Here is a 15495-nt window from a genome sequence, read left to right on the forward strand (position 1 = left end):
GGGAATGCAAGCTGGTGCAGCCACTCTGGAAAACAGTATGGAGGTTCCTCAAAAAGTTGAAAACAGAGCTACCATATGATCCAGCAATTGCACTACTGGGTATTTACCCCAAAGATACAAAAGTAGGGACCCGAAAGGCTACGTGCACCCCGATGTTTATAGCAGCAATGTCCACAATAGCCAAACTGTGGAAAGAGCCAAGATGTCCATCAACAGATGAATGGATAAAGAAGACGTGGTATATATATACAATGGAATATTATGCAGCCATCAAAAGGAATGAGATCTTGCCATTTGCAACGACGTGGATGGAACTGGAGGGTATTATGCTGAGCGAAATAAGTCAAACAGAGAAAGACATGTATCATATGACCTCACTGATATGAGGAATTCTTAATCTCAGGAAACAAACTGAGGGTTGCTGGAGTGGGGGGTGGGGTGGGAGGGATGGGGTGACTGGGTGATGGACACTGGGGAGGGTATGTGCTCTGGTAAGCGCTGTGAATTGTGCAAGACTGTTGAATCTCAGATCTGTACCTCTGAAACAAATAATGCAATATATGTTAAGAAAGAAAAAAAGAAGAAGAAGAATGTAGCAGGAGGGGAAGAATGAAGGGGGGGAAATCGGAGGGGGAGAAGAACCATGAGAGACGATGGACTCTGAAAAACAAACTGAGGGTTCTAGAGGGGAGGGGGGTGGGAGGATGGGTTAGCCTGGTGATGGGTATTGAGGAGGGCACGTTCTGCATGGAGCACTGGGTGTTATGCACAAACAATGAATCATGGAACACTATATCTAAAACTAATGATGTAATGTATGGGGATTAACATAACAATAAAAAAAATTAAAAAAAAAAGTTAAAGAATATAGTGATATGAAAAATACACTAGAAGGAATCAATAATAGATTAGGGGATGAGAAGAGATGATCAGCAATCTAGAAAACAAGGTAATGGAAAGCACTCAAGTTGAACAGCAAATAGAAAAAAAAATTTTAATGAGGATGGGTTAAGCAATCTCTAGGATGACATCAAGTGAACAAACATTCGCATTATGGGACCCCCAGAAGAGAAGAGAGAAAGAAAAGGGGAGAAAATTCATTTGAAGAAATAATAGCTGAAAACTGCCTTAACCTGGGGGAACAAAACAGGTTCAGGAAGGATACAGAGTTCCAAACAAAACGAACCCAAGGAGTTCCACACCATAACACATATAATTAAAATGTCAAAGGTTAAAGATAAAGAGAAAATTCTAAAAAGAGCCAGGAGAAGCAAAAAGTTACATACGAGGGAAACCACTTAAGACTATGAGCAGATTTTTCAGCAGAAATGTTGCAGGCCAGAATAGAGTGGCATGATATATTCAAAGAGCTGAAGGGAAAAAAAACCAAGAACACTCTCTGTGGCAAGGTTATCATTCACAACTGAAGGAGAAATAAAGAGTTTCCCAGAAAAACAAAAGTTAAAGTTCATCATCACTAAGCTAGTCTTACAAGAAATGTTAAAGGGACTCCTTTAAAAAAAAAAAAAAAAAAAAAAAAGGGACTCCTTTAAGTGAAAAAGAAAAGGCCATAATCAAAAGTAAGAAATTATGAATAAAAAGATATAAAATATGATAACAAGTACATAAAACGTGGGAGGAGGGGAATGAAAATTTTCTTTTAGAATTTGTTCAAACTTAAGTGACCACTGATTTAATATAGACTACTACATATTCAAAATGTTATATATGAACCTCATGGTAAAGACAAACCCAAAATCTGTAATAGGTACACAAAAAATAAAGACAATCAACATAACACAACAGAAAGTCATCAAAGGAAAGAGAGCAAAAGAAAGAAACAAAGAACTACAAAAACAACCAGAAAGCAATTAACAAAAGGACAATAAATATATACCTATCAAAAATTACTTGAAACGTACAAGTAGGTCTAATGCTCCCATCAAAAGACATAGGGTGGTAGAGTAGATTAAAAAATAAGATCCAGTGGGCGCGTAGGTGGCTCAGTCAGTTAAGTGTCTGCCTTCAGCTCATGTCATGATCCTGAGGTTCTGGGATTGAGCCCTGTGTTGGGCTCTCTGTTCAGCAACGAGTCTGCTTGTCCCTCTCCCTCTGCCACCTCACCCTCCCATGGCTCATGCTCTCTCTCTCAAATAAATAAAATCTTTAAAAAAAAAAAAAAACAAGACCCATGGGGCACCTCGATGGCTCAGTCAGTTAGGCATCTGACTCTTGATCTCAGCTCAGGTCTTAATCTCAGGGTCATGAGTTCAAGTCCTGCACTAGACTCCACGCTGGGTGTGAAGCCTACTTAAAACAAACAAACAAACAAAAAATGGAAAAAAAAAAAAAGTCCCATTTGTATGCTGCCTACAAAAGACTTACTTCAGACCTATAAAAATATAGAGACTAAGTGAAAGCATGGAAAAAGATATTCCATGCAAATAAAAGCAAAAAAAAAAAAAAAGCCAGGGTAGCAATACTTACATCAGACAAAACAGACTTTAAACAAAGACTATAATAAGACACAAAGAAGGGCATTATATAATGATAACAAGGTTAATCCAACAAGAGGATATAACATTTGTAAATATCTATGCACCCAATATTAAAGCGTCTAAATATATACAGTAAATATTAACAGGCATATACAGAGAAATTGACAGTAATACAATGATAGTATAGGTTTATAACACCCCACTTACATCAACAGATAGATCATGCAGACAGAAAAAGAAGGAAACAGTGGCTTTGAATGACACATTAGACCAGATGTACTTAACAGATACATGCAGAACATTCCATACAAAAACAACAGAACACACATTCAGTTCAAATGCAAATGGAACATTCTCCAGGATAGATCACACTTTAGACCATAAAACAAGTCCCAGTAAATTTAAGAAGATTAAAATCATATCAAGCATCTCTTCTAACCACAACAGTATAAAACTAGAAATCAATCACAAGAAAAAAAAAACTGGAAAAAACAAAAACATGTGGAGGCTAAACAGCATGCTACTAAACACCCAATGGGCCAGTGAAGAAATCAAAGAGGAAATCAAAAGATACATGAAGACAAATGAAAATGAAAAGACAACAATCCAAAATCTCTGGAACACAATGAAAACAATTCTAAGAGAAATTCATAGCGATACAGGCTGACCTCAAGAAACAAGAAAAATCTCAAACAATCTAAACTTACACCTAAAGAAACTAGAAAAAGGTCAAGGTTAGTAGAAGGAAGGAAATTAAGATCAGAGTGGAAATAAATGAAATAGAGATTTAAAAAACAATAGAAAAGATAAAGGAAACCAAGAGCTGGTTCTTTGAAAAGATAAAATTGATAAACCTTTAGCCAGACTCATCAAGAAAAAAGAGGGGACACAAATAAGATCAGAAATGAAAGACAGAAATTAATAACCAACACCACAGAAATACAAAGAATTGTAAGAGAATATTACAAAAAATTATATGTCAACAAATTGGACAACCTAGAAGAAATGGATAAATTCCTAGAAACATACAACCTTCCCAAACTGAATCAGGAAGAAGCAGAGCAGCTAAATATACCAATTACTAGTAATGAAATTGAATTGGTAATCAAAAAACTCCAACAAATAAAAGTCCCTGACCAAATGGCTTTCACAGACAAGTTCTACCAAACATTTAAAGAAGAGTTAATACCTATTCTCCTCAAACTATTCCAAAAAAGAGAAGTGAAAGGAAAACTTCCAAATACATTCTACAAAGCCAGCATTACCCTGATACCAAAACTAAAGGCACTACAAAAAACTTACAGGCCAATGCCCCTGATAAATATAGATGCAAAAATCCTCAACAAAATATTAGCAAATAACATTCAATGATACATTAAAAGGATCATCCACCACAACTGAATGGGATTTATTCTGGGGATGCGTGTTAATTCAAAATTCACAAATCAATCAACATGATATGTCGAATCAATAAAACAAAGGACAAATATCATATGATCATCTCAATAGACACAGAAGAAGCATTTGACAAAATTCAACATGAGTTCATGATAAAAACTCTCAACAAAGTAAATTTAGAGAGAACATACTTCGACATAATAAAGGCCATGTGTGAAAAATCCACAGCTGACATACTCAATGGTGAAAAACTGAGAGCTTTCCCCTAAGATCAGGAACAAGACAAGAATGTCCACTCTCCCTACTTTTATTCAACACAGTGCTGGAAAGCCTAGCCACAGCAATCAGACCAAAAAAGTAATACAAGACATCTAAACCGTCAAGGAAGAAGTAAAACTATCACTATTTGTAGATGATATGATACTATACATAAAAAACCCTAAAGATCCACCAAAAAGCTATTAGAATAAATTCAGTAAAGTTGCAGAATACAAAATAAGACAAAGAAATATGTTGTGTTTATATACTAATAACAATGTAGTAGAAACCAAAATTAAGAAAACAATACCATTTACAACTGCACCAAACACTTGTACTCTGAAAACTATAAAACACCAATGAAAGAAATTGAAGACAGCACAAACAAATGGAAAGATATACCATGCTCATGGATTGGAAGAATTAATATTGATTAAAATGTCCATACTATCCAAACAATCTACAGATTCAATGTAATCCCTATCAAAATAGCAACAGATTTTTCATAAAACTAGAATACTACTAAAATTTGAATGGAACCACAAAACACCCTAAATAGCCAAAGCAATCTTGAGAAAGAAGAACAAAGCTGGAGGTACCACAGTCCTAGATTTCAAGATAAACTACAAAGCTGTAGTAATCAAAATAGTATGCTACTGGCACAAAAACAGATATATAGGGGCGCCTGGGTGGCTCAGATGGTTAAGCGTCTACCTTCGGCTCAGGTCATGATCCCAAGGTCCTGGGATCAAGTCCCGCATTGGGCTCCCTGCTCCACAGGAAGCCTGCTTCTCCCTCTCCCACTCCCCCTGCTTGTGTTCCCTCTCTCGCTGTGTCTCTCTCTGTCAAATAAATAAATTTAAAAAAACAAAAAACAAACAAAAAAAGCAGACATATAGATCAATGAAACAATACAGAGTCCAGGAATAAACCCATGTTTATTTAGTCAATTAATCTATGACAAAGGAGGCAAGAATATGCAATGGGAAAAAGACAGTCTCTTCAATAAATGATGTGGTGGAAATTGGACATCTAGGTGCAAAAGAATGAAAGTGAATCACTTCTTACACCATATGAAAATAAACTCAAAATGGATTAAAGACTTAAATGTGAGACCCAAAACCATAAAACTCCTAGAAGAAAATGTAGGCAGTAATTTCTTTGACATTGGCCTTAGCAACATTTTTCTACATATGTCTCCTCTAGCAAGAGAAACAAAAGCAAAAATAAATTTTGGAGACTACACCAAACTAAAAAGCTTTTGCACAGTGAATGAAACACTCAACAAAATGAAAAGGTCACCTATTGAATGGGCGAAGACATCCACAAATGATATACCTAATAACAGATTAACAGTATAAAGAATTTCTATGACTCAACACCAAAAAACCAAATATTCCATTTAAAAATGGACTGAGGACCTAAACAGACATTTTTCCAAAGAAGATATATAGATGGCAAACAGACACATGAAAAGTTACTTGACATCACCAATCACTGAGGAAATCAAATCCAAACCACAATGAGATATCACCTTACACCTGTCAGAACACCTAGAATCAAAAAGACAAGAAATAACAAGTGTTGGTGAGGATATGGAGAAAAAAGAACCCCTGTGCACTGTTGGTGGGAATGTAAATTGGACCAGCCACTGTGGAAAACAGCATGGAGGTTTTTCAAAAAATTAAAATAAAAATACCATACAATCCAGTAATTCTGCTGCCGGGTATTGACCTAAAGAAAATGAAAACACTAATTTGAAAAGATATGTGCACCTCTATGTTTATCGCAGCATTATTTACAACAGTCAAGATACGGGAGCAACCCAAGTGTCCATGGATAGATGAAGGGATATAGATGTGATAATATATATATGATGGATAACAAATATATAAAGATCAATCGATTGATCTATGATATCTATCTATCTGATATCTATCTATCTATGATGGAATATTACTCTGCCATAAAAAATATGAGATCTTGCCATTTTTGACAACATGGATAGACCTAGAGGGTATTATGCCAAGTGATATAAGTCAGACTGAGAAAGACAAATACCATAGGATTTCACTTAGATGTGGAATCTAAAAAGCAAAACAAACTAAAGGCAAAAACAGACCCATAAATACAGAGAACACACTGATGGTTGCCAGAGGGGAGGGGTAGGGCAACAGACAAAATGAGTGAAGGGGAGTGAGAGATAGAGGCTTTCAGTTATTGAATGATTAAGTCACGGGGATAAAATGTACAGCATAGGGAATACAGTCAATGGTATTTAATAGCATTTTATGGTGAAAGATAGTAGCTACACTTGTGCTGAGTGAGCATAACATATGGACTTTTCAAATCACTATACTGTACAGCTGAAACTAATATAACATTGTGTGTCACCTATACTTCAATTTTAAAAATATTATACATACACACATGAAATGACAGTAATTCGAAGGGGGAAGAAACAGTCTCATTTTCTTCCACTGATACCATGTATGTCATGATATTATCTAAGGAAAAATAGTTTAGTACACTTTCTATCTATTATTTACAAAATGATCTTTCATTTAATAACTACTAGGTGAGGGGTGCTTTCTTACCTCTTAAAGGGAGCAGCATTTTTCAGAACGGTCTCCACCTCCGCAATATTTGCTCTGGCAAGATCTGCTACAGTAAGAAAGCCAGAAGCATAGAGGAACCTGGCTCGCTGTGCATTAAGTAAGGACACCCGGACCAGGTCACACAGCTCCCTCTGGATGCCAAATGTAAGACGCTTCTGAAATTGAGAAAGTAGTAGTTCCATGTTGTGCCAGCCCAGGCGGTTGGAAAATACTGTAATCATCCCTAGAATAATCATAGAATGTTTAGTGAATTAAAATTCTTTATAGATAATTCTCTATTTCTTTAGATTTACTTTTGTTTTGTTGTGTTGTTTACTTGCAGAATTGTAAAGTTTAAGAGGCACAAAGTGTAAGTTAACAGCATAGTAGACACATGTTAAGGGCCTAGCTAATTGGTCAATAAAAGGGCTAACCACATTAAATGTCACCTATTCTTAATCATGAACTTGATATTTGAAACAATTGAGGTAGAGCATGTTAACACAAAACAAACAAAAAGCCCTCACTCGACTTTATTCCTCTCTCTCATTCTTTCTTCCTTCCTTCCTTTTTTTAAAGGAAGAGAGAATTCTTAAAAACAGGTGAGGGACTTTTTTCAACTACAGAAAAATAAGAGAGCTTATTTAAATGTTCAAGTGCTGAGAGGAGTACAAAAAGCGAAGCTCCCCATTGATATTTTCTTCAAGGAAATGTTGCCTAGCGCAACAGCTATTCCCTCATGAAATAAAGAGGCCAGAATAGCCAATGCCAAGTCATTAAGAAAATCACTTCCCTATGAGAACATTCACCCTACAGGCAATTTGAGATCTTTCATGCCAATGAGTTGAAGAGTCTCTCCCTTCTTACGACCTTCTCCTCCCATCTTTCCCTCAGTATGCTCACATATGCACACACCTTCACAATGAAACCTTTTACACATATAAATCCACACACTCTCCAGCAGCCCAGGGCTTATGGGGTTTTCTTGGTAAAATCAGACCCAGAACTGTTTGCCTAGCTTAGAGACAGGAGTTTAGTTTTATTAAGGAGAGACCAGTGCTTCCCTAGAGAAGAGATATTTAGAACAGTCCAAGAGAAATCCAGAAATTCCTATCCATTTGCCATCCTCCTACTCAATAACAAATATTAATCAGTAACTTGATGAGATAAAGGAAACTGTTGATAACTTTGTGTCTATTTCTTCCTGTAACAGGGAAAACGGAAAAAAAAAAAACAAACAGAAAGGGAGGATGGTCAGCAGTTGCTAAGTAATAGAGGGGGACTAAGGTCCAGACACTCAGCTAGCTGCCAATCCTCTGGAGCAGGATAACTGAACCCAGAGAAGCCACAGTTTTAGGTGTTCTGATGATGACAATTAGGCTTCCCACGATCCCCTCACTTTTAGAGAAGCCTAAAATAAAATGGAATTTGAAAAAAAAAGTAATCTTAACTTGACCTCAAACCACAGAGTCTCAAATAAATGTGGAAACCCTTGTTTAACTGACCTGCATAAACAGCAGCTGACTGTTGTAAAGATTGAATCTGTCCACGACTGCATCCGTATTTCTGGTTAATTTCCTTTAAGGGAACTTCACTGATTAAATCTAATAGCACAAGACTGGTAAAAAACCTGGAAAGTAAATCACCATAAGTATGTAAGAGATGTCTACAATGAAGATATAACATATGCTGAGAAACAAGAAAGAAGCAAAAAGGCAAGAGAGGATTTATACACTCTGAGAAGATGCCTAATAGGATATAGGATTAGTGGACAAAGACTGAGCTCAATGTTTATCAAATAAATTCTGACATACATTAGTACTATAGCAGAGCAAGGAACTAATATTTATATAACAAAAAGATCTCCTCCATATTTTAATATTGCTAACTAATTTCAAGAAATAAGACTTGGTTCAAGAAATAGAATGGCACAAAAAATTAAAAGAACATTTGATACACAGTTATATGATCACCTACTCATATATCAAAAAAATGAGAGAATTTGAAAATAAAAACCAGTATTGACTTGAACAGCAATAGTGCCACAAATAATCCAAGTATATAAATCCTTATAAAATTTACATTTATGTTATAAATAATTTACTAGAGACTACCATTAAGAAAATAATTTTATTATATTTCAAAGAAGCTCAGTGATTCAATTTCCCCATCTGAATCTTTTAATTTGCTCTTCCATGGTAATAATGAATCATTTATAATAATGATACAAAGCATATCCTCAAATGAAGCTATGCTAAGTTGTCAGTTCTAATTCAAATCTTTAAGGAAAGGAAATAAATAAATGTTCTACTTTATTTTTTTAAGATTTTATTTTTATTTATTTTGACAGAATGAGAGAGAAAGAGAGAGCACAAGCACGGAGAGAGGCAGGCAGAGGGAGAGGGAGAAGCAGGCTCCCCGCTGAGCAGAGAGCCCGACGTTGGGTGTGATCCCAGAATGCTGGGATCATGACCTAAGCTGAAGGCAGATGCCTAAGCGACTAAAACACCTGGGTGCCCCTTAAATGTTCTACTTTAAAAGGTCTTCATCTATAATGGCTTCTAAACAAGCATTAAGGGAGAAATTGAAATATTGATAAATTCAGTAAACACAAGAAAGTGACAATTTACTCAACCAAAACTTTGACTTTATTTTTTTGTTAAGATTTTACTTATTTGAGAGAGTGAGTGCGAGAAAGCACAAGCCGGGGAGAGAGGCAGAGGGAGAAGGAGAAGCAGACTCCCCACTGAGCAGGGAGCCCAATGCAGGGCTCCATCCCAGGACCCTGGGATCATGACCTGAGCCAAAGGCAGATGCTTAACTGACTGAGCCACTCAGGCGCCCCTAAAACTTTGATTTTGATGATAATGAAAGTGACTATAGTAAACTGAACAACTACTATATATCCAAAACTGTTTTAAATACTGGACAGTCAAGGCTCCTTGGTATTTACCTTTTATGGATGGCCATCTGGCGTTGCTGTCTCTCAGTTCTGGCTATGACTTTTCCTTTCACACAGCGAGCCAAGAACCCTTCTTCAACTCCCACTAGCTCTGCCACCCGTTTCATAGAAGTTGGCAATTTCTCCCATAAACAGAAAAATTGATACCAATCAATAGTAGTCCAATCCTCAAACATAGGTGTAACCTAAGGGAAGAAGCATCATTCATTAGCTAAATTATTGCATTACAAAAGGAATAAAACTATAAAAGTAGACTTTATATTAAAAACAAAGGCCTCAGCATTTGGAAAAATTTCTAAATGTGATATTATCTCATTTATATGGAAATTTCATTTATTCACAAACAACTCAATAACCAAAAGAAAAGAGACCACTGAGCATACGAACTGGATTTTACAGAATCCAAGAACTTTAATCACAGACACTTTTAATCTCAACATTCTGACACTAAGTACAATCTTAAGTATTTTCTGATTTCCAAGAAAGAATCAGGATCAGGAGAAGAGAAAACGGAGGGAAGGAAAGGAGGAATCAATATTCACCACTGCTATATTATCTAAAATATCCAGGGTTCAACAACAACAATAAAAACTATGAGACATGAAAAGAAACAGGAATGTGTATCCCAAACACAAGGGAAAAAGCTTGCAAAAGAAACACCTTTGAGAGATTCCAGATGTTGGGAATGTCAAAGACTTCAAAGTAGACAAATATGGTCAAAGAACAAAAGAAAAACATGCTAAATGAAGTAAAGGAAGGTATGATGACAATGTCTCATCAAGTAGAGAATAAAAATAAAAGGAAAGGATTAAAAAAAAACAAATGGATAGGGCGCCTGGGTGGCTCAGTCATTAAGCACCTGCCTTTGGCTCGGGTCATGATCCCGGGGTCCTGGGATCGAGCCCCGTATCAGGCTCCCTGTTCAGCAGGAGGCCTGCTTCTCCCTCCTCCCACTCCCCCTGCTTGTGTTCCCTCTCTCGCTGTGTCTCTCTCTCTAATAAATAAATAAATAAATAATAAAAAAATGGAAATTCTGAAGGTGAAGAGTATAACAACTGAAATAAATAATTCACTATAGAGCTCAACATTAGAAGCAAGCTATGCAAAAAAACTGTAATTCCTCTGCTATTCCTGAATAAACTCATTTTTTACTTAAATAAAATTTCTCTTTGCTCTGTTTAGAGTTAACAGAGCAAAGCTGTATTGGAGCAAGGAAATGACAAGAGATAGTAACTAAAATCCAAGGAACAAATAAAGAAAAACACAAATCATAAGAATTTTAATGTAACAAGCTCTACAAATATACATTTTTCTCTCCTCTCACCTTCTTTAAAGACATAAAATTACATAAATAATAACAATGTACTACTGGGTTTGTGACACCTATAGAGGTACATGTATAACAGTAATAGCACAAAAAAGAATAGCACTATTCAAGAATTATGTTTCTATATCTCACTGCAATTAAGTTAGTATAAATTTTAAGCTGTATTGTAACTGGGAATAATTTCAAAAAATAGAGAAAAATTAATTAAATAAATTACAATGTTATACTAGGAAATATTCACTTAATTCAAAAGAAATCCATAAAAAAAATGTACAGAACAAAAAGGACATAAGATATATAGAAAATAAAAAGACAAAACATAGCTGTTACTCCATGTTACTAATAACATTAAATGTGAATGGGTTAAATAACCAAAGGTAGATTAACAGACTACATAAAAAAACAGAATCCAACTATATGTTGTCTGTAAGAGACACAATATAGATACAAAAATACAAATAGGTCAAAAGTAAAAGGAAGGGAAAAGGGAAAGTATCATGCAAATGACAACCATAATAAATATGGAGTGGCCATACTAATAGCACATAAAATAGAATGTTAAAAAATGTTAATAAAAATAAGAGGAACATTCTATAATGATAAAAGGATCAATCAATCAAGTACATATAAACAACTATAAATATATATAGGGTGCCAAAATACCTGAACAAAACTTGGAAGAAATGAAGAGAGAAAGAGACAATTCAAAAATAATAGTTGAAGACTTAAATACCCTAACTTTCAACAATGGATAGAACAAATAAGCACATCAACTTAATCTTCTAAAATAACATTCTAAATCAACTAGACCTAGCAGACATTTGTAGAACTCCATCCAACAAGAGTGCACATTCAGGGCACCTGGGTGGCTCAGTCGGTTGAACATCTGCCTTCAGCTCAGGTCACGGTCTGGGGTCCTGGGATCGAGCCCCACATCAGGCTCCCTGCTCAGCTGGGAGTCTGCTTCTCTCTCTCCCTCTGCCCCTCCCCGCTGCTCATGCTCGTGCTCTCTCTCTCTCAAATAAATAAAATCTTAAAAAAAAAAAAAAACTACTCTTTAAAGAGAGAATTGTGTTTTAAAAAAAAAGAGTGCACATTCTTCTTGAACACACAGAACATTCTCCAGGGTAGACCATATGCGGGCAATAAAACAAGCTTCAACATATAAAAGTGTAAGCATGCCTGGCTGGCTCAGTCAGTGGAATGTGCGACTCTTGATCTCAAGGTTGTAGGTAAAAGCCCGTTTGGTGTAGAGATTGCTTAATATATACGTGTGTATACTTATATATACGTGTGTGTGTGTCTAAGTATTAAAATTACACAACATATGTTTCCTGACAATGGAATGAAATTAGAAGTAAACGACAAAAAATTTGGAAATTCACAATGTGGGAATTAAACAAGAAACTACTAATAACAGTGGGTCAGGGAAAATCATAATAGAAATTGTAAAATACCTTGAAATAAGTGAATATAACAAATGAAAACATTATATACCAAATTTATCACAGGATGCAGTAAAAGTAGTATTTTGAGGAAAATGTATAGCTATAAAAAAAATAAGGTCTCAAATCAATACACTAATCTTCCACATTAAGACACTTGCAAGTAGAAGGACAAAGTAAAACCAAAGCAAGAAGGAAGAAAATAATAAAGAGCAGAAATTAAGGAAGTAGAAAGTCAAAAATAATAAAGAAAAATCAACTAAACAAAAATTCATTCTGGTAAAAGGCAAACTGAAGCACATAAAATTTTGCAAGAGTTTATTTGAGCATACACTGATTTGAACTGGGCAGTGCCAAACCAAAGGTGGTTAGAAGCCCTCCACTAACAGGAGATAGGAGCAAAGTTTTTATAGAGAAGATACTGAAGCAAAGCAAAACAAAGCAATTATTTGGTTATAGCTTAAGCACTTGCCTTATTTGGGGAGCCTCATTGGCTGTGATTAGTTGTTCTCTAGTTTAAATTTCTTGGATTTGAGTGTACTGCCTCTGGCTTAAGTTTTGGTTTGCTTATGTAAACTACCAAGGCATTAGAGTCAACTCTGTCTAATGGCCTCCTTGTTTTAAATACTTTTAACAGTGCTTTAAAAAGATCAACAAAATTGAAAAACCTTTAGCTAGACTGATCCAGAAATAAGAGAGAAGACTTAAATTACTAAAGTCAGAAATGGAAGAAGGGACACCACTATTGAATGTACAGAGGAAAAAAGGATGGGGTTATAAGGAAATAATGTGAACTGAATACCAACAAATTAGATAATCTAGATGAAATGAACAAATTCCTGGAAACATACAAACTACCAAAATTGATTCAGGAAAAAACAAGAGATATGAATAGACCTATTACAAGAGGTTGAATTAGTAATAAATTTACTCCAAAGAAAAGTCCAGGCCCAAATAGTTTGGTGAAATCTATCAAATGTTTAAATAAGAAATACAGCAATCTTTCACAAATTCTTCCTCAAAAGCCACACAAAGTCATCATGAGAAAAGAGAACTACAGACAATCTATCTAATAAATATAGATACAACAATCCTCAGTAAAATATTAGCAACAGATAAATAGTATTATACAAATAACAAAGTGGGATTTACCCAGAAAATCCAAGATTAATATCTGAAAATCAATTAATGTAATACACTATATCAATAAAATGGACAAAACCACATGATGATCTCAACAGATGTGGCAAAAACACTTGACAAACCTAATAACCTCTCATGATAAAAACACTCAACAAACTAGCAATAGAAAGGAACTTCCTCAACCTAATAAAGGCCACCTGCAAAAAACCCACAACTAACACCAAGATTAATGGTGAAAAACTGAATACTTTTGCCCCAAGATAAGGAACAAAACAACATGTCTGCTGTTGCTACTTCTATTCCATATTTTATTGGCGATTCTAACGGTCAATTAGGAGAAATAAAAGTAAATAAAAGACATCCAGACTGGAAAGGAAGAAGCAAAACTATCTCTATTTGCAGATGGCATGATCTTGTATATAGAAAATCCTGAGAAATGCATAAAAATACTATTAAAATTAATGAACAAGTTTAATAGGTTACACGATACAAGATCAATATAAAAAAATAAGTTTTTATGTATACTTTAATAAACAATCTGTAAATGTGATTAAGAAATAAATTCCATTGGGCGCCTGGGTGGCTCAGTCGTTAAGCGTCTGCCTTTGGCTCAGGTCATGATCCCAGGGTCCTGGGATCGAGCCCCACATCGGGCTCCCTGCTCCGCGGGAAGCCTGCTTCTCCCTCTCCCACTCCCCCTGCTTGTGTTCCCTCTCTCGCTGTGTCTCTCTCTGTCAAATAAATAAATAAAATCTTAAAAAAAAAAAAAAAAAAGAAATAAATTCCATTTATGATAGCATGAAAAAGAATAAAATGCTTAGCAATAAGCTTAACAAAAAAATACAAAACTTGTACTCTGAAAACTAAAAATTTTTGAAAGAAATTAAAGACCTAAGTAAATGAAAAAGACAGCCTATCTGCAAGGACTGGGAAACTTAATATTGTTAAGATGGCAATATTTCCCAAATTGACCTACCAATTCTACACAATCCCTATCAAAATTAACCTGGCTTCTTTGCAGAAATCAGCAAGATGATCCTAAAATTTATAAGGAAATGCAAGTGACCCAGAATGGTCAAAAATTTTTTCCAAGAACACAAAATTAGAGGGCTCACATTTCTTGATTTCAAAACTTACTACCAAGCTACAGTGATCAAAACAGTACAGTATCAGCATAAGGATAAATATAGATCAATGAAATAGAATTGAAAGCCCAGAAATAAACCCCCACATTCATGATCAATTGATTTTTGAAAGGATGACAAGAAAATTAATGGATTTTCAACAAATGGAGCAGGGACACCTGGATATGCACATGAAAAGGAATGAAGTTAGATTCCCATCTTACATCAGTCACAAAAGTCCAAGTGGACCATATGTGTCAATGTAAGATAAAACTATAAAACTCAGAAGAAAACATAGGAGTGCATCCTTGTGAAACTGAGTTACATAGATTTCCAGATATGACACCAAAAGAAAAAAAATTGATAAACTGACCAAAACTCACAACTTCTGTGCTTCAAAGATCATCATCAAGAACATGAAAAGACAACCCACAGAATGGAAGAAAATTTTTCTAAATCCTGTATCTGAAAAAAGATTTGTATCTAGAATATATAAAAAACACTTATCTCAATAATAAAAAAAAAATTAAAAATGGCAGAGGATCTGAATATTTTTCTAAGATATTCATATGATCAATAAACACATGAAAAGATGCTCAACATTATTAGCCATTAAGGAAATGCAAGTCCAAAGTGTAAGAGAGCACCACATACTCATAAGGGTATATTCAAAAAGAGAAATAAAAACAGGCATTGGAGAAGATGTAAAGGATAGGAACCCATGTACATTGCTGGTGGAAATA

The 15495-nt window shown here is 35.1% G+C and overlaps 1 protein-coding gene across 1 annotated transcript in view; it reads right to left on the reverse strand.

The window, feature by feature from the left end:
• Positions 1-15495, reverse strand: part of POLQ (DNA polymerase theta) — a 126132-nt gene that overhangs the window by 75639 nt on the left and 34998 nt on the right. The window contains exons 13-15 of the mRNA XM_032406649.1: positions 9705-9898; positions 8257-8381; positions 6752-6995 (exon numbers count right to left, since the gene is read on the reverse strand). Coding sequence (XP_032262540.1) covers positions 6752-6995; positions 8257-8381; positions 9705-9898 — 563 coding nt within the window. The remainder of the gene's footprint in view (positions 1-6751; positions 6996-8256; positions 8382-9704; positions 9899-15495) is intronic.

This window comes from Phoca vitulina, unplaced genomic scaffold (assembly GCF_004348235.1).
Source record: "Phoca vitulina isolate PV1807 unplaced genomic scaffold, GSC_HSeal_1.0 scaffold8, whole genome shotgun sequence".
NCBI lineage: Eukaryota > Metazoa > Chordata > Mammalia > Carnivora > Phocidae > Phoca > Phoca vitulina.